Source organism: Besnoitia besnoiti, chromosome X (assembly GCF_002563875.1).
Source record: "Besnoitia besnoiti strain Bb-Ger1 chromosome X, whole genome shotgun sequence".
In the NCBI taxonomy this organism is placed as follows: Eukaryota; Apicomplexa; class Conoidasida; order Eucoccidiorida; family Sarcocystidae; genus Besnoitia; species Besnoitia besnoiti.
In genome coordinates this window covers 1,395,246-1,422,266 of record NC_042365.1, presented here as the reverse complement: position 1 = coordinate 1,422,266, position 27,021 = coordinate 1,395,246, and the positions used below count along the sequence as shown (strand labels likewise).

Here is a 27,021-nt window from a genome sequence, read left to right as displayed (position 1 = left end):
TCGGTGGCAGTCTGCGCCTCCCTCCCGCAGATTCCCTAGCGGCATTGAGAGGCGGTCCAAAGCGAAATAACCGCCCGGTAGTTGGAGAAGTCGAAGCGCGAAACGAGTCTGCCTACACCTGCTTGCACCAGCCGCGCACTCGCCGCTGACAGGATCAGGCAAGTTGTACACGACGACGAAGCATAGAGGCGTGGGAAACGTAGAAAGTCGAAACTCCAACCCGATGCCAGTGTCTGTGAACGAGTGGCTCCACCAAGTGAATGAAGTTGCCGAAATTCAGAGCGAACCAGACACAGGTGATACAGCCTTGCTCAGCAGGGGCTAGGGAGGAGACAAAACTGGTTCTACCGTAAAGACAGGCACGCGACTTCCTGCATATTTATTTTCGGTTCAGCTGCGTCTCCACTGTCGTGGGCTGTGAGCCTTTCTGCACTGAACCTGAGATTTCAATAATGGAAGAGGCACAAACTTCCACCTTGGTTAGCGAAGCTTGCACCGTGGGATCCACTGGCTTCTTGTGCGCGAGAAAAACGAAGGCGGTACATTATGGGTATTACCCGTCGCGTCATGCTGTCTCAGTTTACCGAGCAGCGCAGGCGCCGTCTGGAACTAAACACCAGGCCCCCGCTGGGAAAGCTGAGCCTCTGGCTTTAGCGCGGCGAAGACGTCTGTTGTGGCGTGAGCTGAGATTCAATAGATACTTTTGTTCCTGTGAGCGCGTCGTACCTGCGACCAGTGAGTGTAGCTGACAAGGCTCTGCTCTGTCTGCCGCTATTTTTGGATGAACCAGCAGATTTCCACCCACTCCATGATGCATTTGCGTGGGGGGGCAGCATCGTCCATGTTGCGCGAGTCACTCCACAGCTCGCTCGCAGCACAGTTCGGGGCCTCTGCTATGATGCCTCCCCCCTCTCTGCCGTCTTTGCGCGTACGAAACCGGTGAGGCGAAGACGCTTCCTCTCAAGCTACATTGTTGACGCGGAAGGAGTCGAAGCCAGTCGAAAACGAACGCGGGCACCGCGCGAGGGACGCAACCACAGATGCGTGGCGAAACCGCGCAGCATATCGCAGAGAGGCGTACGCTTTGACTTCGGACAAAAGCGGCCTCGCCCTCAAAAATGACGAAACATGCGCCGCCTCCACACACATGTCTCTCCTCCCCACAACTACACAGACGGCCCACAACTCGCTCAACTCTATGAAACGCCGCACAACCACGCTGTGAACCTCCGGCGACTATCTGCTCCCTCCCCCCCCCCCTAGCGCGGCCTGCTCACAAAAAACTCCCCCGCTTAGGCGTTGCCCGGTCTCGAGAACGGGCAAGGAACACTTCGTTGGAGGCGCTTCCACGTCCGCTGCTGCTTTCTGCTCGCGGTTCATGCAGAGTCAAGCACATCCCTTCTCCGGTGTGCATCTGGCTCTTCGGCTGCAGCGCTCGCGGAGCCGCAAGGAGGTTCCCCTTGAGACTGCTTCGACGCCTCCTGCCCTACAGTCGGAGGCGGGACTGCGAAGGCCTCGAAAGACGTCTGCGTGCAGGCGTTCGCCCCGCAGTCCGCGGCCGCGTTCAGCCCCGAAGACGCACTCTGGAAAGAGTCCTGCGAGAATCGAAACAAGGAGAAGCAGAGAGACTGGCCACGGACAAGTGTGCTTTCGCGTGACTACAAGCACCTAGACGCGCCGACTACACCCTTGGCTTCACGCCTGGAGCCGCATGTCGGAAAGTCCGCTGGTCTGATCTCGTTCTCTGCTTCGCGCGCGAACTTTGCACGAAAACACAACGTCTTCGCTCGCAGGGAGTGACTCATGTGCCCAGCTGTACCCTCCCGGAGTGTAGGCCCTTGCCCACTAAAAGGTGTCTTCACTTCGGTATGGACACAGCGCGTGAGTGCGTGGAGGTGGAGTTTCGCCGAGACGCAACTGCAGCGCAGCGGCACGACCCGCAGAAAGCGGTTCGCTGACTTACGCGAGTAGGGGAGAGCAGCGTGTCTGTCCGGAGTTTGGCGTGAACCCAGGCCGCGACGAGGTCTCTCAAGAGCTCGAAGCCGATCTGCTTCGCCAGGTAGTGGCTCCACCCCGTGAGATACATCAAATCGAGTCGCACGCGCGTCTTGGCTAACAGGAGTGCGGCCCGATAGTCCACAGTCGCGTCTCCCGTCCCCTGGAGACAAAGGACCTTCAGATGCTCAGGAAGAGTCCGGATCACCTTGTTCGCCTTGATCGTCGCAGAGTACAGATTCGCAATCATACGCGACTTTGGGCTTCCTGAGGCAAAACACACGAAAAGCAAACGTCCCCGCGCTCCGTGGCGGCGACGCACGCGTGACGAGGCGATGACTCTCCACGCGCAGCCAGTACCTACGCATGTCTCCATTCAAGGCACCCTTAAGGTCACGACTTATTTTTTCTCTCGTTGTTCAACTCCTTTTATACTTCAGCAGAGCAAGGCTGCGCACCGCACGGGCTCAATCGCACCCGGCGGGATAATTCTGAGAACTCTATTGCCGTTGTTTATTCGACTTGAGATATACAGTTCTGGATAGCGATCATCTGTGCAGAGAAAACAGCTCCTTGGAGTGTGATAATAACTACGCCTGGCCTAAATGCGATCGCTTCTGAGAAGGCTGGAACCGCGGACCTGCGCGAATCAGAGAGAACGTCAGCCTTCGAAGGGCGTCCCCCGACCGTCGAATTTTTACCCCGGGTGTCAGGCGATGTATCTAGGCTGTCTCGTGACATCGTGCCCCCTATGCCTTTGCGATTTCCGTAGTCTTCAAGCGCGCATGTGTCTGTTTGTGCAAAAGGCTGCGCCGGTCGGCGCAGCCTTGAGCAGCCGGCCGGCGACCCACCTCCGTATGCGAACGGATCTTTCTCATACCACCGATCAAGGTAGGCGTACGCCTCGTCGCCTGTGGAGCGTCCGAGTCGAAGGTTGGGCATGCAGCAGCTGATGACGCTTTTGTTGAGCTTCGCGAGGAAAGCTGTTTTTCTGTCCAGCAGAATCCGCAGCATCGGGGCGAGCAGCACCGCCGCCCTGACGCGCGCCTGCAGGTGTCTCCCTTCGTCGGAGTCGTCCGCGAAAATCCGCGCGAGCGTCTGGAGCGTGATGTTCCCTCCCATCGAGTAGCCCAGCACGTAGATCGGCACGTTGTCGGGGGTAACGGGGTCTTTAGCCACGACTGTTTTTATGAACTGCAGCGCGTCGTCCACCAAGTGATCGAACTTTTCAACGTTGCACCGCCACTCCCGCCACCCCGCCGACCGTCCGTGACTCTGGTGATCCATCGCGTACACGTTGAAGCCCTGCTTCCAAAACGCCTCCACCCAGCTTCCTGCGGGCAACGAAGATCCAGAAAACACACCACATTGCGCAACTTGAAAGCGGCCGCCGACCCTCCCGCCGCGCCGAAATCAGACACGACCGAGTCGCGGCTGCTGCACGCCAAGAGCTGACTAGAGGCATGCAGGCTACTTGTGTTCTGGAGATAACAGTCGGTGTCTACGCAGCATCTGCAGCATCCGAGGGCCCCTTACCGCTGTAGAGAGGAACCCATGTGGTAAGGTCGACGGTCTCTCTCTCTCCTGTGCGGGTGTTGACCTCGGAAATGACCTCGCGTTTCCCTGGCTGGTGCCGCATGAAGTCCCAGAGAGCATGCGACGTGTAGGAGTGGAAGAGGACGACGGCGCCTTTGACGTCCGCGTGTTTGTCCTGCGTCCAGGAGTACGTGGCGAGATCCAGTTTGTGGGCGTTTGTGAGTTTCCCCGACTGGAAGTTCGGCCCGAGGTCTTCAATGTCGATGCCGTAGTTATCGAGCCACTGATCGAGGCCGGTATACGCCTGGTGACTGGAACCCAAATGCAGCTTCTTGCTCTTGGCGGTCTCCAACACCGGCGCAGGGGCCGCTCGGTCCCCCGCGCCGCCCCCGCGGGCCCCCGCCAGGGCGTTGGCTGCGGGGGGTGCGAACTGCGAGGGGCTGTTGATGTGCGCAAGCGCGTCGACTACGGTCTCCAGGGCTTCGTGCCGCGACCTTCTGCGCTCGCCCGATGCTTCCGGAGCCTTCAGACTCGCGCGCGAGCCCGTTCTGTCGCCCTCTGCCGCCGGCGGAACGGGGGCGGTCGCGGAGGGGGGGTCGCAGCCATTGTCGGCGTCACAGCCTCCGGCAAGGACGGAAGATGAGCCTACGGGGGGAAGAGACGCTTCAGCAGGAGCGCTCTTGGGTCCTGAGCTCCCCTCGGCTGGCTGAGAAGAACTTCCGAGGTCTGCAGCCGCGTTGCTAGCTGAAGACGGCGAGGCTGAGGCATTCACGCCAGGAGGAACGGCGTCCTGCGCCCCTCCCGAGGGTTTAGGGGGCGAGGCGGGAGCCTCTGCCTGCAAATCTGCGCTGACTGGCGGTGGAACGGGCTCCATGGGGAGAAGGCAATGGACCTACGCAACGCGGTGGGAAGACAGAACGTGCGGAAACCAAGCAGAACCCGCAGAGCGGAGGGCAGAGCGCGTTTGGCACGACGACGAAGGGAAAAAAGATGCCAGAAATGTGGTGGAAGAATGTCAAGCGTCTTTGAACCGAAGAGGGGAGAAGAAGCGCCCTGGGCAAAAGAAGCGCAAAAGGGCGAGGGAGCGCTTTTTTGCGTGCTGCGGGCAATTGACCCTGCAGCGAGCTAGCGACAGGTGCGATACGGTTAAAAAAGCAGGATCGATCCGGATACCGTTCGATAGAAGATCCCGCGCTTTAATCCAGACGTTTTTGCTAGAAAAAAAGAAGCAGTTGCGATCCGACAAGAAACAACGGGGCCAGGGAACGCAGGAACGCATCACCGCCCGCCTCGGGCAATCGATTCGTCCTCGCAGTCGGCATCCGTTAAAGATAGAAGATGGCGTCTAACGTAGCTCATCTGTAGAGAGGACAGACCAGCGAGAACACGCATTCTTCTCTTTCGACATGGGAAATGGAAGCTGAGTAGGCCTTTTTTTATTGCACAATTTAGAGCTAGCGACTGAAGGAAGCGGGTAGAAGCGCAGTCTACACAGGCTCTCCAAAAGAGACACAGAGTACCGTAGGAAAGTGAGACACAAATACCATTCAGGTAAAGAAGAACTCATCATGTGCTTGGCAGTGATACGTCAAGGGCGCCCGCGACACAACACACGAAAAGGCTCTGGAAAAGATAGCTGGGTTCGAATAGATGCTCTGCTCGTCCTCGCGAAATCGCCAAGCCGTCCGTGTTGCATCGATCCCGCAGACGTGCAAAAGTACAGATGCAGGTTTCAGAGCCCGAGAACCGCTTTCCTGATATTTCAGCTCGGTACGACTCTCGTTTGTGTGTGTTGCCGAGACTTCTACGCATGGTAATCAAGAGACGCATGGTATTCAAGAGCCTTGGTGGATGCCCGACGGCGTTGAAAGTGGTAGTTCCACTCACTGGCGCTTGAATCCAGGAAGAGAACAGCGAACTACTACACCGTTCTGACTAGTCATCGTCCATCAGCGAGCATAGCGGCGCAAGCAGAACTTGGTGCATTGGATGCCGTGCGACTTGATCGCGGTCTCCCCCCTCCCTTTCCCCTGGTAGGGGGGGGAACAGCGGCCAAGTCTGGGTAAACTAAGGGAAGTGCAGACGACGGGAAGACCTCTCTAGCACACCACAGAACGCATTCGATGGACGCCGCATCGCACGTCCTTGCACTCTCATGTTAAGTGGTGATAGACACCCACAGCGTCTCCATGCAGACTCAGCCAGCCTCTGTAGGAGGGTGAAAAAGCCATTCGCGCGCGGGCACTGGCAGGAGCTGCTCCCCTGGTGTAACGGAAACAACGAGGCTGGCTACACAGTGTCAGTTGCGGAAGTCGTTCCGCCTGATGCTCGTCGGTCTACAGAAAGTCATAGGCGTACCGCGTGCTAGGACGTCTTCAGGTTTAATACTGCAATATTTCACAAAAGCATTGGGTCTCTACGTCATAGCTACGCACCTGCGGCCTCGCACTAGGCGGGGAATTCACGCACTCGGGCCGGGCATCGATAGGCACAAGGATTCCCACCTGGAAGGCAGGTGCCAACTTGTATACATACCGTTGGATCGGTAAGCAAGGAAATCGGGTTTATTTTTTGAGAAGTCAAGTTTCGAAACAATTACGGGTATACCGTGATCGTGACTGACGGTCCCCAATATCGAATCGGCACGCGATCTTCGTGTTACATGCTCATATGCCGAACGGAAACTGCATTAGAGTCCTTCACCAGTTAAAACACTCTCATTCTCAACGTCATGTGATTCATAATGGTAGAGAAAAGCGCAAAACCGTGCCACGGAGAAAGGCACGTGGTTGCCTACGCACCTAAACCCTCCTAATCCCCACAACCCTAAGCTACGGACCCTCGAAACCTCCTGCAGTGCCGCGTCGGCTCGCGTTGGGAGGAGGTAACAAGCACCGCATTCTAAAGCATCAGTGTTGTGGCCCGTCAACCGCGGCCAACGAAACAATGAACTGAAAACTTCCTCCCACACCCTCCCCCCGCCCCCCCCCCAAATCTGAAGAAATGGTTTTTCACGGGGGACACACAGTCAGAATGCTTTCATTGCTGGCTGACGTTGTTTCCATTGTCAACAAACTCGATGTTTGCCGAAATGCCATTTCGAATGCCTCTGGAGCCTATGGCAAGATCTATCACGGTGTGTTTGCCCTCGTTTCCTAACTCTGAGCCCTAGGCTCGGCCTTTCAAATTGCCTCCCCGCCAGGATACCTGACTGGCGATCCGTTTGACCCGTGTGTGTCGTCATCACATCGCTTCCGCACGAGCGCACCGATTAGACCAAAAGTACCGTGTACGAGCAGACAGCTTCCTGCACCGATGGTGGCATAGTCTGAGGCGTTGTCGCGCTGAGGAAAAAACAGACACCACATGATCTCTTCCGGGGTCAGCCACCGCTCGCTACTACAAAGGACTGCGGGAGGTTGTAGGAACCTGTAACATCCCTCAGGGCAGACAGACGTCGCCACCGAAATGTGCAATAGTAATCCATGATCAGACTACGAAACGTAAGGTCACTCAACTCAGCTGTGCAGCGTACTTTGTCCACCTAACTGTTCCGACTGGTGACTTACTTGCAAGCGATTAGCTCGACTAGTCCATTTTCCGAGACGGTCGTATGTCGTGACCGCCGTGATAAGGCTCAGAAAAGCCCCCGCCAAAATGCATGCCGTGCACTGTCTGGCGGTCCGCGTGCATACAATAGCACAGGCAACAAGGCAACGCACACAGGAGGCCACTATGATGCAGCTGTCTGATTGACTGTTCTCTTCATAGCACAGGAGCTAGACACAGTAGTCCCCACCAAGGAGGGGTGGGGCCAGCTACCCGCCTGGCTCCTCATCTTTTCTGTCCGCTAGGGGCCGCGCGCTGAGCATTACGTTTCCTGGGATTCTTCTCACGCTTCGGGATGCCATGCCCGCCGCTACACATCGGCACTGCCGACTTACAGAAAACGCGTTGCGACCGTGCGCTAAGACTAACTGTCACGACGATACCCGCCGCCGGGTTGGCGACGAAAGCTCGCCCATGAATTCCCTTCCCCAACACTACCAGAGTATCTGGGCTCACCTCAAGGCGTTGCTGGTCAGATTCTTGCTAAATACGCAGACAGCAATGCCTTGAAAAAAAAATACCACAGCACTTGTTATACCGCAGGCTGCCTTGATGGTCAGGGCCTTCTTAAACTCCATCAAGTCTATCATCCCTGGAAGACACACAATCGACAATTTTCTGCGCTGCTGAGATAGCACCCGCAACGCCAGCATACTTTGGAGAAAGCGGGCATACGCAGCTAGAAAACGGTGAATCGTACACGTTTGTATCTTCTGCGCAGTTACGCATCTGTTCTGCTGGAGCTGCGCCGTCGAATACCGGCGCGTGTCTGCCACCTACCACGACTGCTGATTCGATGTTGGAAGTGCAGCTCCCCTAGCACATATATGCCGAGGCCAATCTCGATTGCTGAGAGACAAAGAACAGCTCGTCGTTCTTTCCAGTCTTCGCCCACACGAACTGCAGCAAGTCAAAGGCAGTGGAGACATCGCAGCTTTATGTTTTTCTGATTCCGAAGGACTGTGATGCAGTGAGCGCGCGATGAGCGAACCGGTGGCATAAAAGCCTTGCAAGAGGCGCAGAGCTACCCATGAACGCGTATCAACCAAAACTCGAGGACGGAAGCTTGACGATGCAGATCATTTCTGTTTCTCCCCCTTGTGCGACGTTGGCTTGGCTTACTTTTGATCGCATCGTCGCCACCGTCTATGGGCTTCGCAAATCGCCACAGCAGCAGCGCACATGGGAGCGCGACGAGGAGTAGGTTCTCAGTTGCTTGTATGCACAGCATCCAGATGTGTGTGGGGACGTGCAGCCTGGAAATGCAGCGCAGAAAAAAGCCCAGAGTTGAAGCAATCGTTGTGGCAAACATTCGTACACGTTGGGAACAATAACGCGAAGCCGCCGGGCGCTACACTATGAAAATTCATCCTCTTCTGTTGCCGTTGTTGAGTTGTCATGCCGGATGATTCAGGAAATGTTCAGTTGTTGGGAAAAAAGACACACCCAATATTGTATTTTAAGACCGCCGCAGCTTGCGGACGTCTCCCCTGGAACCTCTCCTACCAGCATGTCCCTCCTCCCTTCCGCAAGCCAGCATTGCTGTTGCCATGATGCGGCTGCCCAACTACTATCGGCAGGAAAGAGACGCAAGTCTGTTCCGCTCACGTTCGACTATGGATTGTGGAGACAGTGGCTGAGACACTGAAAATTATCGTGGATACATGCGAGCTCTACGGTCACATGAAACTTCCAAGCAGACGTATCCAGGCGGTGACCGAGAGGACATTCGCGAGGTTATCATCGAAGCGTACAGCGGTGCGAATCCGTTGACCACGCAAAACCCCCTCCAGCTTTCGTAGCCTCAAAGCAACATGACAAAGATAAGGAATGGCAGAAAGCAGCGACTTGGGGTCTGGCGAGGATACCCTGCCCAACCATGGCAGTCTAGCCAATGCATCTAACATACAGAATACCGTAACAATGGGGCGGTAGGACTTACTGAGATGTCAGGCCATACAGCACCACGCCAATGATGACGGACGCGGACAGCCCTACGGCAAGGATGACGACAACATTCTTCTGAGCACGACGGCGACGGATTTCGTCCTTGCACACTAAAGAAATGTCGTCATCCTCCTCGTCCTCTTCTCGTATATGCCCCTTCAACGAAGGGGTCCGACTGGGCAGAATTAGTGGACTGGATATTTCTGCCTCGGCAGCGGCCTCGGCCGAAATCGCCTCCTCCGACACACTCCTGTTCTGACTCCAACTAAAACGAACCATTCTCCGTCTTTTTCCTAAGTTAAATGATCCTCTGGGAATGAAATTACAAAGGCCGGCCGAGTGGACCGGTCTCTTCAGCAAAGACGTGGCGAAGACCGTAGGTACTTGGCAGAACGAAAATGGCACGAACAAAATGGTTGTTCCGACAGTGGAAGCGTGAGATGCGTACGCTCTCGAAACCTACCTGTGGCGGTGATGTCTCCCGCCGTCGCACGACAGAAGAAGCTGCCCGGATCCAGCCTTGCTTGTCAGAGCTAGAGTCGCCAACAAAATGCTAACCTTCCAAAGACATTGTGAGCCATCATCTACACACATGGGACAGCCTGATCCTCGTCGAGAGGAAGAAACATCACAAGTGAGTCACGTGAAACGGCCATGCGACAGGTTCGATTCCTGGGCGGGGTTCATGCCTAGTTCCAGAGGACACGGAGATGAGGAGGCGCGAGTACGAAGGGTGCCATTATTGGAGGGCAGTGCTCCAAGGCATGAACAAAGGAACGATAGGGAAGCGGCAAAAGGTAGTTGACAGGAAAATTGCCCAGTTACAGGCGTGCCTCTTCCGTCGGTTCCACAGTAGGCCCTAGTAGTATGTCAAGGAGCTACTCTCGTGTGACTACCCCCGCCAGAAAGCTCAGCTAGCTGGCAACGCGGCAAGAAAGACGAAGTCGTATTCACAAAATGCGAGCCCCAGCGAGAACTCAATCCGTTTGACAAGAGCTGGACAAAGCAAAACGCAGACAAGAACGGCAGCAAATCTGCCGGTGCCGTAGCGACCTCGCAGTGCAAACTGCATTTTAGGTAGTTGCTAGCTTTGTCGTAGGCCAGACACAGAAGCGTGGTGCGCGTTCCGAACGCCGCAGTCTCTCGCGCGTGAAGATTAGCGAGCAGATGGCCAAATGTGAGGGGGGGGGGGCCGGAGAGGGGGGGGGGGGGGGGAGGAGCGGAGGCATTCTGTAGGGGGCTGGCGATTAAGAGGGGAAATGGCAGGGACGACAGCCGCGGAATCTTGGAGCTCGAATGTCCGTGCCGGGCAGATTGTATTTGCAGCCGCAAGTGCTGCATCCTGCATGGACTCACTGAAAGCCAGACAATCTGCCTCATGTAACATGCAAGCACACCGATGTTCGCATAAGTCTGACCGCTAAGGCCGCGTACACCAAGCACGTGTACTTTCATTGTCGAAACAGGCGGTGTGTGAACGTATGAAAGACCGTCAGATCACGGATGAGTGGGCCTAGCAGAATCGTTTTCGCAAGAATGAACGCGATCTCCTATTTTCTAGTACATGTATAAGATGTAAGTCGCTTGTGGAATTGCACTACCAATAATAATCAAGAAGATCATAGGACATTGAAATCCAACAATTATAGCTGTCTTAGGCAGTCCCCCCACTGGACTGCTTAAGACAGCTAAAAGGAAATGGAAATGAGCTACAATATAGTATCTAACATGGCCTAGCTAATGCCTGCTTTGTACGGCTGATACCCATTTATGGTACAGTCGCGTAGGCAGAACGGATGCACCACCGCTTAGGAGCTCGGCAACGCGAGGCGGGCAGCGTCTGTCGCGCGTGCTTGAAGTGCGAGGGGGGGGGCCGGAGGGGGGGGGGGGGCTGGATATCGGCAGGGTTACTAGAACCATTTGAATGTAAACTGAAGTTCTCACTGATTTCCAGTTTACTTTAACTGCTCTCGAAGAGAGCCCGAAGGGAACGGGATTCGAGTCTCGCGCGTCGTCGAGGGCGCTTCTCCGTCATCTTCCCGACCCCCCACGACCTTTGAGAGGTGAGTAGATGCGTCGTCCGCATATCCTCAGAAACTGAGCCGTTGAACAGACACTGTTTCGCGCCGATACGGTTCTGTACCGCCGTGCATCGTGTAGGAATGTGCTGAAGTACTCTGCCTTTGATTTCCATGAACGGAGTTACATATTAGATTATCTGCGCTTCATTTTCTAATACCATTAGAGAACTCTCTTGGTCTGATCCTAAGTACGCAGTGAGCTAACTAGATACGAGGAACTGGAGACACGGACCGAGATGTTTTGTCTATACAAAAAACGGCGCTGTTCGCGATTCTCGGTGACGAAAAGTTCCTTGCGACACAGCAGTTCGGTGGGTACGCAGCCAACGAGGGCGGATGGCAGCCCCGCCAATGCTTGAGTCTCTAAGCGATTCCCCCGAAGGGGTGCGGAATGCGCAGCCGCACTGGATGAAACACCGTTCGACGCCTCGACGAGACAGTTCGTTAGCTGCTCTAAAATTGCATCGCCAGGCGCACGAGGTCAAGAAAGCTTTGCTGGCTGGGGAGATTTTCCGTGTATGTAAGTCTTGGGAGGAACTTCCCCGTCTGGATGGACACGCAAACTTCTCGCACAGATACGGTGGTCAACTTGAGGATCAAATTCAAAACAGCGCCACCCACAATCTCCGAAACTGGTGGCCCCGGCCCAGTCCCGAGAACTCCCCTATTTTGGCGGAATGGACGAAAAATGCAGCACGCGAGGGCATACACAAATCCGAGAAGACAAGCCTGAGGAAAGGCACGAGTCCGCTGGAGCAAGCGGCGCGCCAGAAGAGCGGAGAGAGAGGCGAACACGCCATGCAACGCGGAACAGCGATCCAGGCCGCGGAGCAGCTTCGCCGCAACCCCCCCCCCCCGTCCCCCCGACAGATTCGTCCTCTTTCTCTCTTCTCTCTTTCCTCGTGGGGAATCATCTCTCGATTCTCTCCACTTTACTCCTTCTTTGTACGCATTTTCTTCGCCTCGGACGCCAGTCTGCCCAACACTTCACCAGGCACGTACTCTTCCAGATTGATGCCGACTTCCTCTCCGCCGGGCTCGCCGCCGCTCGCCTCTTCGCGCTCTCGCCGCCGCCCGCCGCCCTCGCGCGCCTCGGTGACGAACGCCTTCTCACGCTCAGAAACGAAGTCGGCGCCGACTTGCCTCTCGTCCAGGTAATACCCCATGCCTTGCGACCCACGATGGAAAAGATAGCCCGGCCGCGCGCCCTGCAAACCCAAAAAACCGCCGCGACAAAGCAAATATGCGCCTAAAGGGGGACGGACGAGCTGTCTCTGCAGTCTCACAACGCGACTTGAGGAAAGAACGAACCTGGAACGACGAGAGGGAGACGAAGAAAGGCGCATCTGGCGGAAGCGAAGCCAACATGCGCGCCCGCGCGCGCAAGTCTTGGACCTGAAGGAGCGAAAACACGCACACGCGGTGCATCAACATGCAGTTTTATCCAAATGTTTAACCAGAAATGGGCATGTGGGGGGGGGGGGGGGGGGGGGAAGGGGGGGGCGACTGCCGTCGCTGCGCAGGTCATGCATGCACGCACGCGTGGCTACGCAGTTGCAGCAGCGAGTTCCCTATCACGTCGCCGCCTTGCGTCTGAGTGGCGATGGAGTTCGCAGCTGAAGAATAACTCTCCAAAATCCCCCAACTCCGTAGATTTCACGCCCCCTAGCGCGAAATCTATACAGGAGGAACACGCGATCTGACTCCGCTGCCTTCTCGCCGGCGCTGCCTGCTTCCTGCTTCACGTGGATCTCTTGTTTCTCTTTCCATCCCCCCCCCCTTCCCCCCTTCGGATTTCTTCGAGCGTAGAGCCTCGCGCATCTTTCAATCTCTTTCCAGTCTCCTGCGCCAGTCCTCACCCTGCGGAATTCCTCTTCGGCCTGCGCGAGCTCCGCGTCGTCGGTTTCCTTCTTCTTCTTCAGGTAGAGTTGTTCCTCTAGCGCCTTTTCGCGCATCTCGAGTTTCTTTCGCGCTTCTTCTTCCTCCTTCAGCTGCTTCTCCGCAGCCGCCAGCGGATTCAGCGGCGACTCCGAGAGATCTGTCTGCGCTAACTCGGTGACGTTCAGATGAGCCTGGCTGTACTGAGCCTGGACGCTGCGCTTGATGCGAAGCATGTCCTTGAATGTGTCTTCGTTGCCGTGAGACACCTCGAACTCCTTCCAAGACTACAAAGACACCGACGCAGAAGCACAACTAAGCAACAATCTCCGAATAGGCTACAGCCTTCTATCCCAGACACAAATCATACGCACGCATGCGTATTCTCTTCGATATGCACGAATACAAAAACATATATATACATATACGGAGAGATAGATATACATAGACATATATACACGCATATAGAAAGATAGATATTGTGGCAGGCACCACATGACGACTCAAAGAGGAGAATGAGCTTGAGGCGTTTGTTAATGGCATCATTTCCGTCTACACACGCTCAGGCGGGCGCGCCTACATAATCGCGCGAATCTCAGCAACGCAGATATTCTATACACATATACACATATACACATTTATGCATATATACATATGCATCGTCTACATACATAATAAGAACTTTTGTTCGTTCACGCCTCCTCGCTCATTCCCGCTACGCCGACCCCTACCGTGCACATGCAAATATAAAAACTATATAAACATATAGATATGTATCTATACATGCATGTAGAGGCACTAAGCGCAGATTTCTCGGCTTGAAAGGGGCGTCGCATGACGCAGACGACTCGCTTTCGCGCAGCTTCGCCTCGCGCCCTCCTTTTCGGGTTTGTACCTTCCAGAATTCGGGGTCTCGAGTCGGGTCGCAGAGCTGTGAGCAGTGCTCATAAATCGCGCGGCACCGATCGACTTCTCCCAGGCCCTTTTCAACGGCCGCGTAGCGCAGGCACATGTCGCGCGCCTGCAGGAGAAAACCGAGACAAGAAACTGCGTCAAGCAGAAAACCGAGAAAAGACATGCAGACGAAGAGGCGCATGAAGGAGACAGAATGCGGGCGCACAGACCCCGCAGAAAAGCGAGACTAGAAAGGAGAGCGGAACCTCCGCGGAGAGAGAAGCCGCGATGCACACGACAGAGCTGCGCCGCAGCCAAACCCTTTGACGCGCGACGCGAGATGCAAACGAAACAAGCGGAAAAGCATAACGGATCGCGTTTTCTGTCACGCCTACGTCTTTCTCGGGCAGGTTTTCAATCGCCTCTTCGTAAATCTTTCGCGTCCTCGCAATGCCGAGAAGCTCCGTCGTCTGTCAACACACAAATGCAGCGGAAACGAGCCGATTCACGCAAAACAGGCATCTGAAAAGTCGAAGAACTCTAGATATGTTCAGCAAAGACCCCCCCCCCTGACAGCAAGGTCGCACAGAACAAACGATGCACGTGCACACACATACATCTTTATGTATATAGATACCTATATAGATATCTATATACGCGGAGACCTCCCCCTCCCCCCAAGGGCATCGATGCAAGGAACAACCGGTACAAAACACACACACATACATATGTATATATGCAGATACACATGCACATACATATGTATATATATGTGCTGGAATGTATTTGTGTCTGGAGAGAGGCTGGGCACCTGCGAAGTGGTTTTCACACCCTCTGTGGAGCCCGCTCTGTGTTCTGCATCTGCTTTTCTCTCTTTTTTCGTTTTTTTTCGCGTACCCTGGCGATGTAGATTAGGTACATGTCGAGTTTTTCGGCCTGCGTGACGGCCTTGGTGGCGGCCTGGTAGATCGTGAGCGCGTGTTTGGCGAGGCCGAACTCCTCTTCGAGCTTCGCGTAGAGCAGAAAGAGCCGCTTCGCGTACTGCGGGGGAACAGAGGACGTAGCTTGCTGGAAGAGCTCGCGGGCGCGTTCCAGCTTTGAACTTCCGTAGCGCGACACGAATTTCGTCAGGTACATGAGCCACAGGTCGTTCAGGTGAGGCCAGCAGAAGGCCGCGATGCCGCGCTCGTAGACTTTGAACGACTCCTCGAAGAAGCGGTGTTCCTACACACGCCACCCAAACGCAACGCAGACCCAACGCTGCCGCCACCCCGAAACTCGAGCTGCAAGAACTCATAAAAAGAGGCAACATGACAACGGAGAAAAAACACGCGAAGCAAACACGGACGCACTCGCGGTAGGAACGCGACGCCGGGACGCGCACGTGCATTTGAAAGAGGAAAAAAACGCATATATGCACGAAATCTGATCGACACCCAGCTGCCCAGTAGAGCAGCGCCGCCCGAAGCGGAACCCGCGTGTGTGCAGCGCGCAACTCTCACAAAAATCAAGCGCGTGCAGAGGCACATTCATATGCTGTCGTATCACTGTAAAAAGTACATATACAAATAGTTGTGTATCATCGATATATATGTGTGTGGGAAGGGACGGATGGAGTCACGCGTGGAGACGCACTCCGGCGACGCGAAGCGTTAGGCAAGCAGAAAGAGATGCGAGAAGGTGAGCGGCGCGTCTCGGCGCGAAGAGACAGCGCGCTAGAGGAAAGGCACGCCGGAAGAAACGACGTTTGGTCTGAAAATACGCCACCACCGCGCGCGCAGCGTCAGACGTACCTCCAAGAAATGTGCGTAGTTGGTGACCAACTGCGGAGTGATGACTTTGAGTTGAAACATCTTGTCGTAGCACAGGCGAACCGTCTCGGGGGTGCCGACCATCTCCTCCTGAGCACAAGCCGCGCAGCCAGCCGCTGCGAGTGCTTAGGTTGGAAAGCAACTCACGGGCCGCATGCAGGTCGCAGCGGCACTCCTCTCGGATGTACGGAGCCACACAGCCGCTCTTTCGAAGGCGCTCGACTGCTGGCTGCGTCGTGAAACTCTCCTCTCTCTTCACTCGAGGACACCTCGTGTGCGACGCTCTGTGCCTCGTCCGCCGAATGAACACAAGTGAGGCAGGGACGAAGACCCCGACACACTCCGCAGACCCGCCGCCTCGCCGGGAAAAAATGTACGTATATATATGCATATATATATATATATATATATGTATTTGTATGTGCATAACTATGTGTATATCCATGTGTATATATATGTGTCTATATACATATACATGTGTGAAGGCGTGTAGATTTGGGCAGAAGGCGGCTCTGCCGTCCTGCTCACCACGTCCGCGGCGAGACTCCACAGTTTGACGCTGCGGAAGAGCTTCGCCTGCGCGCTGTCGGGCTCGGCGTCGCGCGGTTTGTTGATGGCGCGGCGGACGAGCTCGAGGGCGCGTTGCCGCTCCTCGTGGCGCAACTCCATCTCCACGGCCTCGCACCAGATGCTTGCGAGCTCGTCGACAGTGCGCAGCGCAGCATTTGTCGCTTTCTCGAAAATCAGCCGCGCGCTCGGCAAGTCTCCACGGTCTTCGTAGTACCGCGCGAAGGCGATCCACAGCACCGAGACGCGGCCAACAGCCTGCTGCGGATCTACCGTCGCAACCGCCTCGCTGAACGTCTCGACTTGCTGCAGCCAGGAAAGATTCAAGAAAAAGGTAGAGGGGGAGAGTGAAGGCGGCGGACGCAACCGGCCGCAGCGCGCGAAAGATAGATACGCGGACTCCACGGTGTGAAGGAGAAGACGGAAAAAAACTCCATCCAACGCGCATACACTTGCACAGACGTCCATATATGTAGTGATGTATATGTCCTGTATATATATATATATATATATATATAGACGTGAATATATATGTCTGTATATATATGTATGTACGTAGTCTTGCTCAGAGGGAGGAGAATCTCACACAACTGCGCGTCATAGGTGCGTAGACGCCTCCCACGCGAATCGACTCCCCCACGGAATCAGCACATGTCTAACTGTGAAGCGCAGTTCCGCTGCTTGCGAGCCTCTCCACAACCACGGGTCTGCGCAAATTCGTTTTAGTTGCGAGTCTCGCTTGACTCGAAGGGCTGGAGGCTGCCCCAGAGGCTTACCTTGTTTGTGTCGCCTTTAAAGAGGTCGACTCTGGCGAGCCACTCGTGGACGTTGTGAGGATTTTGTCGCAGTTTGCAGCTCGAGACAAGGATCGGGCGTCGCTCCGTGAGGTGCTCCAGGCGAGTCATAAGGAAGTCGATCTCGTCTTCTCTCTCTTTTTTCTGTTCCCTCCGGCGCTGCTTGCGGTGGGCTTCCTCCTCTTGATCGCCCTCGGCGTCCCTTCCCTCTCCGCTCCCCCCGCCAGCGCCCTTCTTGGCTCTGCGGGCGTCCTTCTCGCGCGCCTCCTCGGTCTCTGCCTGCTCCATCTCCTGCATTTTGGCGGCGAGAAGCGTTTCCTCGAAGTTCACGAAGGCGTCGTAGACGAGCGCGAGGTCGTGGAGCGTCCGCACGCCGCGCAGCGCCTCCTCATAGATGTCGCGGGCCTTCTCGAGCTGCCCTAGGCGCAGAAAGTGTGAAGCCAGGGAACACCAGAGCTTCCCCACCTGGTCTGAGAAGCGCGCGATGCCCGATCGCAGCACAGCCTCCGCGCGCAGGCCCTTGATCTCGCGGGGATGCGCGCAGACGAGGTCGCAGAGGTCCAGCCACAGTTGGTGCCGCGTCTTTGTCGTCGGACAACTCTCGTCGTTGACAACTTCCGCGAGCAGACACGCCGCCTCGTCGTAGCGCGCCACCTCGGGAGACTGCAGGAACGCGATAAAGTCCTCCACTTTCTCAGGCAGAAGCATCACGCAGCGCCGATACACGCGGATCGTCGTCTCAACCACGCCCGCCTCCTGCGCACACGCCAACAACATACACACAGCCACAAGTGGTACACACCTATATATAGAGAGAGAGATCTGCAGATATGTAGAGATATCGCGACATACGTGTATATACGCGTAGAGATGTGTGGGGAGGCGAGGGGTGAGCGGCGAACGAATCCTGCAATGCGACTTGAGCGACGCATCAACCACGAAGAAAAGCGCCCGAGGTCCTCGAGAAAAAAGCGCAACTCCCCGAGAGACCAAAGCGTAGAACAGAAGAGAAAATACCGAAACGCATGCAGAAAAGCCCGCCCAGACACGGAAGTAAGAGAGAGCGTCATGCGGCCGAGATCCGCGTGTGCACCAACTGCCCTCGAGGAGGCAGCGACGAAGGCATCCAGTCGTCTGTGTTCACCACCATGCATCCCATCACATTCACATATATATATATATATATTTGCATTAACACATAAATACATATATCAAATATATGCCTACACGTATATATACATAGATACATATACACACATGCATATATACATATATGTATATGTATATCTACATATGTATATGTATATGTATACGTGGACTTCGATGCAGGTGGAAAGTCTACGTTCGGCCTTAACTGTCTTACTTTGACGAAGTCCAGGTAGTGTTCCCAGATGCGGTCATGCTGGGTGATGGCGAGGCTCTGGAGGGCGCGGTCGAAGGCGCGGCGCGTCTGCGTTATGCACTTCTGTTTCCGCAGGAACTCGACGTAAAGCAGCCAGATTTTGGGCATGCGGCTCAGGTGCACCAGCGCACGCTCGAAAACGATGTTTGTCTCCGCGAAAAGCGACGAACTCTCCACCGGACAGCGCGAGGCGAGCGCCGCCACGCGCTCTTTCAGGTACGCGAACCAAAGCTTGTAACTCCCCGGCAGGCCGCGCAGGGCGCGCTCGTACAGAATGAACCTGAACGCGCACGACTCACGAAGCGACGCGTCTGGCGGCGATGCAAAAGATTCTGAATCTGAAAGGAGCCGAGCGAGGGAGCAGAGAGCGACCTCCACGTGGCGCGCGTCTCTGCAGCCGCACGCTATAAGCACAACCCAATTTTGCCTCCGCGTCGGTGAATAACTACGGCATACATACACATGCATGCGCAAGCAGATATTCACATATGCCTGCTAAATACATACTTACGATATGCATATATTAGTACTCATTTCTGATAGGCATGCATGGATAAAGAATTAACACAGAGATATCAATAGGTGTATGATTCGGTGGCGCGTGTGGATTACCTGGTGTAGGGCGGCGAGTCTTTTTTGGAGTTCAGGTAGCTGACCCAGACTTTGACCTGAAAGACGTCGCGCTGAAGCTCTTGCTCGTACACGATGTCTGTTTCCTTCGTAACGACGTTGAGCACGTCGTCCTCTCCGGGAAAGAAGCTCAGACCCTCCTTCCCCGCGTCGCCGCTGGGCGCAGCCTCGGACGGCGGCGCCAGCGGCGACGCACCCTCCTCAGAGCCTGTCGCGGCGGCAGGCGGCATTTTCGCGTCTGAAGAAGCAAGTGGAAAGCCTCAGATCTGTCTCCAAACAGGCGATGCTACGAGCCGCGCGAGGCGCGGGCGCGCACCGAAGAGCGAAAACAAAAGAAACCCACGACGACGAAAAACGCGGCAAAGGCAGCGGGACGGGAGAAGAGACGGAGAGTGAGACGATGAAGAAACGCCCAAGCGGCAGCCGAAAAGAAGGCTCACTCGCGCAGCGAACAGACAGGGAGAGAAAGCGAGGAACTTACGCACTAGATGAGTCAGTGAGGGCGGGCAGACGGGGCTTGGGCGGAACCGGAGACAGACGAGGGAGAAAAGGGGGAGGGAGAACGAAAAAGCGCGAAGCGGAAAGAACGAAGTCTGGCTGGTGCCTTTGGTTGGGCGCGGAAAACAAAAAGCAGACTATAGAAAAAAGGAAAAAGAAAGGGATCGGGTGGCGGCGAGGAGCCTCGGCGCCTGAAGCCTGCGCGAGAAGAACAGACTGAAAACGAACCTCGCTCCCGGAGCGCTCCTGGGGCAAGGGAAGAGGTACCTGGAAGAAGACGAAGGCGGAAAGACGCGAAAATGAAAGAAGCACGAAAGAAAACGCGGACTAAAAGGAATCTGTCGGGGTTCAGTGCTGGTCGCGACGGCAGGCGGTTCCGTCGGCTTCGCCGCGAAAACGCGAAAGCTTCTTCAGCAGGCGTGAAAAAGAAGAAGGAAGAAGGAGAAGATAGGATTTCCGAAAATGAATCCCTTTCATTCAGAGCACCGTGCCTACTTTTCCAGGCCACAGAAACGACGAAGAAAGACAGAGGCTTTCCGCCGGTCAGGTCCCATGCATGCCTCGTCTCTTTCCCTTGCTCTCTTCTTCTTTCAGTCGACGCCTGCGAACTCCCCACACACAGAAGTATGTGTGAATCGGAGGAAAAAAAATATGACAAGATCCGCGACTTGGTGGTAGTTCGAATTCCTCACCTTGAATTTTTTTCGGTGCATGCGTGTGTATCACTCCTGCGCGTGCGTTCCTCGCTTCCTCGACACTTTTGGCGGGCGTGTAAAGTTGCCTTTCCACCGACTCCTTCGTCCTGTCTCGTGGAAAAAACGCGAATCCGGTTCCTTTCGACCGCTGCAGTTCCCACGCGTGTGTCTTTGGTCGGGTTACTCCAGCCGTTCGCGGATTGAACTATCTCCTTGTATTTGTCGAGTGCCTCCGTTGTTGGGTCGCGTAAGAAGCTCGCAGCTTGCGTCACATGCAATGGCAGCGGCGCGCCTTCCTCATCGAGAGCGGGTGAGCGCGAGTCAGGCGTTTTTGCCTTCTCAGTTTCGGGCGAATGAGTGCATCCCTAAACCACGACGCTCAATCTAAACGAAGGTGCGTATATCCTCTCTCTCTCCCCCCTTCTCTCTCTCTACAGGTGGGAGTCGCTCTGGTAAGCATTGATTCATTAGCCATGCGGCCTCCTCAGCGCGGAAGCATCGCTAGCAGCCGCGGTTGCGGCATGTAGAGCGGCAAGTCAGGTGGGGGTGTCTCGGCCGCGCGGCAGACGAAGGTGTGGAGGCTGACAGGCACTCGCGAACGCCTGGAACCGCGGAGAAAGAAGCTCGCTGCTGAGAGCCTGTGCGGCGAAGGCTCGAGTCTGAGGACCCAACGAAGCTCGCTGGAGCGGTTGCAGGGCGACCACGAGACAGACACGAGCAGAAATGAGGAAGACCGAGAGCGAGCCAGGTGAAGGAGGGAGAGAAGAAGAGGAGAGGGCCTCGGAGGAGCGCTCAGGACACAGAGCGCTCCTCCGAGAAGAAGACCAAGACGAAGAAGATGACTGCGATGAGGTGGCAAAGGCAGAGGGGCTGCAGCTGAGGCGAACAGCCTTTGGCTTCGAGCAGCGAAGCGTCTTTCGGCATCTCGATCGCCGTCATGAGGAGATCGACGACGCTGTTTTTCTGCCGGCTGCCTTTGACGCGCCCGCGCAGAGCCACCCGCATCCGATCCAGGTCTTCTACAGTCCGCTCGCCAGCCGCCGTGCCGCGGAAGTCGGGGTGAACGCCGAGTCCTCGAGGCAGAATCTGCTCCCCCGATACGACGGAGAGGCGCAGCAGGCGGCGCCGGCGCGCGGCTTTCTCGTGGAGCAGTGCGGGGAAACGGCCATGGTGAGCGCGTTGATCGTCGGCGACCAGAATGCAGGAAAAAGCACCTTTTTGCATGCGTTTTGTCGAGAGCGTCTCGGCGGGCGATTTCTGCAGCTCACGTCCTTCTTGCCTTTCATTCAGGCTTCCTTCTCCAACGCGCGCCTCGCGTTCCTGAGCGACGCGCAGGGGGGCAGGAAACGCGCCACTCGCGGAAGCGAAGAGGCGAGCAGGGAGCGAGGAAACCACGAAGGGGACGAAACGGCGGAAGACATTCAACGAGAGGACATCGAAACCCCCGAGAGAGATGAACGAATTGAAGCCGATACACGTGAAAACCGCAGCCAGGGGGAGCATGAGCGGTGTTCTTCCTCCTCCTCATCGGCGTCGGACTCGTCCTCACCCTCATCTTCTCTCTTGCTTTCTTTCTGTCGGGACGAGCGCCCCTTCCTGGACAGTGACGTCGCGCGAAGTCTCCTTCTCTTCACGCTCGAGGATTTTCTTTTTTTCTGCTCAGAGTTTTCGATTCCGGTCTACGAGAAGGAAGCGCCTGGCGCTTCCTTCTCGGCAGCGCCTCGCGCTCCCGGCTTCCTCTTCTCCGCGTGGACGCGCTACGTCGCGCTTCATCTCCTAGAGCTCGGCGGCGATCACTTGGACCGGCTGGTGCACTTCCTCGACATCCTCGAGGCCAAGCGACTCCGCCGCCGCGACTCTTCTTTCTCGCCCTCCTCCGCCTCGTTGCCAGCCTCTTCTTCCAGTTCTTCGCCGCGCTCCGCGGCGCCGTCGCCCGCTCTCTGCGACCCCCACTGCGCTTTTCGACCTGAGACGCCTTCGTCCTCCTCTGATTCTTCATCGTCTCTTGCTTCTTCGGTGTCTCCTCCGACTGTCTCCTCGCAGGACGCGAGGGCGCGCGCGCCGGCCGCGGGGGAGTGCCGGCTGCGAGAACGGCGAGGGAGAAAGCGCGCGGCAGCCGCGCCCGCGCAGAGAGATGAGGCTGTAGAAGTTGCGCAGCTTCTGCTGCGAGAAGAGCGACGGCACTGCGAGAAACTGGTCGCGGAAAAACGCTCCGCGGAGCCGTTCCGAGTCAGTCACGCGCGGTGCCTAGCGCGGGCCGGGGGCGGGGGCGGAGACCGAGCGGCTAGCGGCCGTCTAAGAGACGCAAAAGAAGACGCGAAAAGCGGCGCGGAAACCGGTGAAGGAATTCCAAGAAATCATATGGGTTGGAGGCAAGGAGACCGTGACGGAGACCCCGAAGCGGACGAGCGCGATGCGCGGGAGCTTTTGAGGGTGCTGCAGCGCTCGGTGCAGCTCGTTGGCGACGCTGAGCAAGTCGTCTACTTTGTAAACTGCCAGAGTCTCTTCTCGGAGCACCCGGGCAACACCGAGGACGAGGTCCTCAAAACAGAAGGCGGAGAAGAACGAGGTCAACGGGCTGCTGTATGTGGAGGCGACGAGGCGCGCAAGAGAGTGTCTCGAAGCGGCGAAACCTCTTGCGCAGCTCTTCGCTCGCCTCTGAGCGAGCCGCTGTCGTCGTCGCCTCAGGTTTCGTCTCCGAGTGGCCTTTCTCTTCTTCCCTCTTCGAGCTCGGCCTCCTCGCAGTCGGAAGAGTTCTCTTTTCCGCTGCTAAGCGTCGATGCCCTCGTGGCGCTGCTGCGGAGACTGCAGGCCCTCGCTTCAGTCAGGAGTTTGTCGGGCTCATCTTCAGCGTTTCTGCCTTCTTCGCCTTCTTCGCGGGGCCAGGGTCTCCTCTTCGCCTGCAACCGCCTGCCTGAGGTGCGGACGGCGAGCAACGCGCTGCCTCGCCCTGCGCCGCCTTCTCTCTCTGAGTCAGCTGGTCTTTTCCCGCCTTCTTTCACCGCGCCGGCGTCTTCCGCGGAGTTTCTTTGGTTCCGTGCGAACTTCTGGCGAGCTATGCGGGCGGTGCGGGGCGTCGCCCGCCCTCGGGCGCGCGATGCACGGGGCGTGAGCCAGAGAGAAGAACGAGAAGAAGCGGAGACTGACGCCGCCACCGACGGTGGCAAAGCCGCCCTGAACGCTCTCGAGACAGACGAGGAGCTTTACGCGCAGTTCGAGGGCGTCCTGCGCGGCCTACGGCGCAGAGGCTGCGGCAGCAGCCGTGACGGCGCGGGCCTGCACGCAGAGAGCGGCGACGCGAAGCAACGAAGAGAGAGCTCAGCAGAAGACCAAGAAGAAGAGGAAGAAGACGAAGAAGAGAGGGATTGGAAGCCTTTCGAGGAAGATGAGACGACAGGGGAGTCGTGGGTATGTGAGAAAAAGCAGGAGGAGCGGCGTCTGCGCGAGCATCCCGTCTTTCGCTTTCTTGCTGCGTTCTTTTCCTTCCTCTGGTCGTCGGGTTGTTCGGTCTCTCTTCCCGCCTCCTCCCGGCGGCTGGCGAGGACCGCCGCATGCGGTGCATTTCCCTCGTTTCTTTCTTTCTTTGAGCTGCGAGGCGTCATTCCTCTTCAGCTTATCTCGGAGGAGAAAGAGGACGCGTCCTCCGCTCCCGGAGTGCCGGCGAGCAGTCTTCCGCCCTTCTCCGTGGCCTGTCTGGTCAGGTTCCTCGTGTTCCTTCTGCGGCGAGTCTGCGAGCGAGGCGCGGCTCTCGAGCTGAATCAGTCGAGAAACGCCTCCTTCCCCTCTTCGCCCTCGGCAGCCCCGCCTGCTGTCTCCGCCTCACCTGCGCTCGCGGACGTCGCCGGCGACGCGCAGGACGCGGAATCGCGGCTTCGCTCTGCGGCGCCGGAAAAGCCCGAGGAGGCGGAAATCACGCACGTCGGAGAAGACGAAAAAGCAGAAGCAGAGAGAGAGTGCGGCGGACTGGGCATGCAGCAGCACGTGGGACGCCTGGTGACGGGGGAGGCAGGCCGCCTCGCTCTGCTCGGCTTCCTCAGAGTGGCTGCACAGCTGCGGAGAGGCGCGGTCGCGGGAAGACGCCCACCGATCCCCTCGTCTTCGGCGTCTCCTCTGCTTCACCTCTGGATTTCAGGAGTTGACGTCGTGGAGATCCTCGACGGTGGAGACGCGCACCGTGACCAACCCCACGCGTCTCCGCCTGAGTGCAGGGCGCGCAGCTGCAGAGGCTCTCTAGCCGAAACTGACCTCGCTTCTGGCGACGGAGAGGAAGATGGCGACGCAGACTTCCTGCCCGCGACAACTGTCTCCACGGCGTTTCCTCTCGTCGCGCGGGGGCTTGTGAAGCTCTCAGCCGCCTCGCCGTTCTCCCCGCTCTCCGCGCCCTTCCCGCCAGTCGCGCTCGAACTCCGCTGGGGAGGGGAGGCTCAGGCCGTCGCAGCAGGAAACGGCGAAGGCGATGGAGCGCTCAAAAGCGAACGCCTACGCAGCCCCTTACGATCTCTCGTCTTCATCCCCTTTCCGCGCGGCGGGTGTTCGCCTCTGGATCCGCGCGCGAGTTCGCTGGAGCCCTCCGTCTCTCAGTCTCCTCTTTCTCGTCTTCTCGCCTCCGGATCGCGGTCGCCGCCATTTTCGGGGTTGGCTGGTCTCTCGCAGGGCAGTTTCGCCGCAGTTCGTCTCCCTTTCCACGAGACTTTTTTCGGTTTCCTCCTAGCGGAGCTCCGCGGCCTCGCGCGCGCAGGCCCGCTGCCTCGCGGCTTCTGGGAAAGGAACGCGCGCGCCGGTGACCGAAAAGCAAAAAACTTCAAGAGGAACGAAACGCCGCCGCTGAGGCTGCGAGGTGGAAAGCTTCGCCGAAGCCAAGCCCACAGCGAAGCCGAAGGAGGGACGGATGCGCTGCGCGAGGGAGAAGAAGAGGGAGAGAGAGGCGACGGAGGCGGGGTAAACGCAGAAGAGGAGGAAGGGACAGAAAGGAGAAAGAGGACAGAAGATCAACGACCGAATGAAGAGAAAACAGGCCAAGGAGGCACGTGCCTTGGAGTTGGTCCTGCTCGTAGTGGAGCGGAGCTCAAAGACCGCAACGCTGAACCTAGAGAGAGAGAGGAAGAGCAAGAAGAAGAAGTTAGCATAGGATGTTTGAATGCCAGCTCTCTGTCGAGCGACTCGGGTGCGTGGCGCGGCGAGGGCGCCGACGCAGTTCGGCAAGCTCTCGAGCACGCCGTGCAGAAGCAGCTTCTCCGCCTGGATAGCAGCTTCTCTCTTCTTTTTTCTGGAAAAAATGCGGAAGCAGGCGCTGTCAATGACTGTGGAACGGTTCGAGGCTCGACGGGCGCTTTCGCAGGCGACCGTGAGTGTCTCAGCCTGAAAAAACAGACGACGTTTGCTCTGGAAAGGCTGAATAGCCGCGGAGAGAGAGAAGGAGCACCACGTGCGGAGGCGCTGTGGAAGGGGCGCCGAAGCGAAGAAGGAGAGGACAGGAAGCCCGCGAGAGATGACGAGAAGCCAAGAGAGAGGACAGCCGCCTCCGCGCTTCTTGAGACGATCTGCGCCGATGCACACGTCTTGATGCAACTCGCGGGAGACCTCGCTCTACTGAGAAATGAAGACGCGCGCAAAGGTCTCAGCGAAGCCGCGCAGGGCGACAGGCGAGGGGAGAAGCGAGACGGCGGAGCCGCGCCGGAGAGGTGGGGTGAAAACATTTCTCTCGCGTGGAGCGTCGAACGATGGCAGCCGAGTGGCGTGGTGGATCCTGTTTGGAAGAAAGTCACGATGTCTCTTTCTCTTCGTCGCAGCAGCGGGTGGGACAGGCAGGCTTGCGAGGAAGATGCTCGCGAAGACGGGGATCGAGAGCTGAAAGGCCTGCCAGAATTCCAGACACTGTCGCAGCGGGGCGAGGAGAAGAAGGCGGAGAAGGTTCCAGCGCAGGCTTCAGACCACGACACGCCGAGCGAAGTTTCCCGCGCGGGGTTCCGCGGATTCGACAGTCTCTGGAGAGCGCTAGGGGTGCACATGCATCGACGCGGCGACGGCAGTTTGAGAAGATATAGAAGTGCGCCAAGGAAGGACGCGCAGACTCTCCCTGCCGCCGTGCGCGGTGCTGACGACGCTTTCCCCACCAGCGATGCGCGCGGAGCGACGAGGGTGGAAGAGAGCGCAGAGAGAGCTGAAGAGCGCAGGCGAGAGGCAGACAGAAAGGGAAACTTAGAGAAAGACACCTGCTGCGAAGAGAGAGACGATGGAGATCCGGAGGCAGGCGACAGAAGTCGAGGCCGCGGACGCGAGGAGGCACGCGAATCTGCGCACGCCGCGCTGGTGGCAGAGGAGCTGAGGGAGAAAGAGAACCTCTGGATGATTCGTTTGGGGTAGCAACCTGATGCGAAAGAGGGGGATAGAGGCGACAAGGAAGGGCGAAGAGAACTTTGGAGCATGGACAGTGCGGACAGGAGCAAGAACGCGAAGGGGCGAAGAACCGAAATCTTCAGATTTTGGATCAGACGATGAATTCCGGTCACAAGGATGGAAGTGAGGATGTTAATGAGCAGACAAAAAGCCACTGGGAGCGAAACAGCATCGGAGGAGAGCGAGACTTCAGAGGGAAGTGAAGCATTCGGTCGAGTTGAGCTCGTCTCTTCGCTTTCTTGTTGAAAACACACAGTTTTTTTTCTCTGTTTCGAGCTTTGGATTGAA

General features: G+C 57.0%; 4 protein-coding genes across 4 annotated transcripts; 1 reads left to right on the top strand and 3 right to left on the bottom strand.

The window, feature by feature from the left end:
- Nucleotides 1-1,376: 1,376 nt before the first annotated feature.
- Nucleotides 1,377-4,405, bottom strand: BESB_017560 (uncharacterized protein; the record flags this gene model as incomplete). The annotated part of the gene is made up of 4 exons (XM_029360471.1): nt 1,377-1,595; nt 1,964-2,262; nt 2,847-3,329; nt 3,532-4,405. 4 exons carry the CDS (start codon nt 4,403-4,405, stop codon nt 1,377-1,379), a joined length of 1,875 nt encoding a protein of 624 aa, XP_029216447.1.
- Nucleotides 4,406-6,713: 2,308 nt separating this feature from the next.
- BESB_017550 (uncharacterized protein) lies at nt 6,714-9,366 on the bottom strand (the record flags this gene model as incomplete). Its single annotated transcript, XM_029360470.1, has 6 exons — nt 6,714-6,875; nt 7,101-7,206; nt 7,597-7,732; nt 7,921-8,040; nt 8,263-8,396; nt 9,083-9,366. 6 exons carry the CDS (start codon nt 9,364-9,366, stop codon nt 6,714-6,716), a joined length of 942 nt encoding a protein of 313 aa, XP_029216446.1.
- Nucleotides 9,367-12,100: 2,734 nt separating this feature from the next.
- BESB_017540 (XPA binding protein 2 family protein) lies at nt 12,101-19,374 on the bottom strand (the record flags this gene model as incomplete). Its single annotated transcript, XM_029360469.1, has 11 exons — nt 12,101-12,376; nt 12,480-12,563; nt 13,028-13,333; nt 13,942-14,067; nt 14,336-14,410; nt 14,838-15,164; nt 15,734-15,841; nt 16,280-16,624; nt 17,095-17,868; nt 18,476-18,794; nt 19,127-19,374. 11 exons carry the CDS (start codon nt 19,372-19,374, stop codon nt 12,101-12,103), a joined length of 2,988 nt encoding a protein of 995 aa, XP_029216445.1.
- Nucleotides 19,375-21,060: 1,686 nt separating this feature from the next.
- Nucleotides 21,061-26,700, top strand: BESB_017530 (uncharacterized protein; the record flags this gene model as incomplete). Its single annotated transcript, XM_029360468.1, has 1 exon — nt 21,061-26,700. The coding sequence occupies one exon, from the start codon at nt 21,061-21,063 to the stop codon at nt 26,698-26,700; it is 5,640 nt and encodes a 1,879-aa protein (XP_029216444.1).
- Nucleotides 26,701-27,021: the final 321 nt, after the last annotated feature.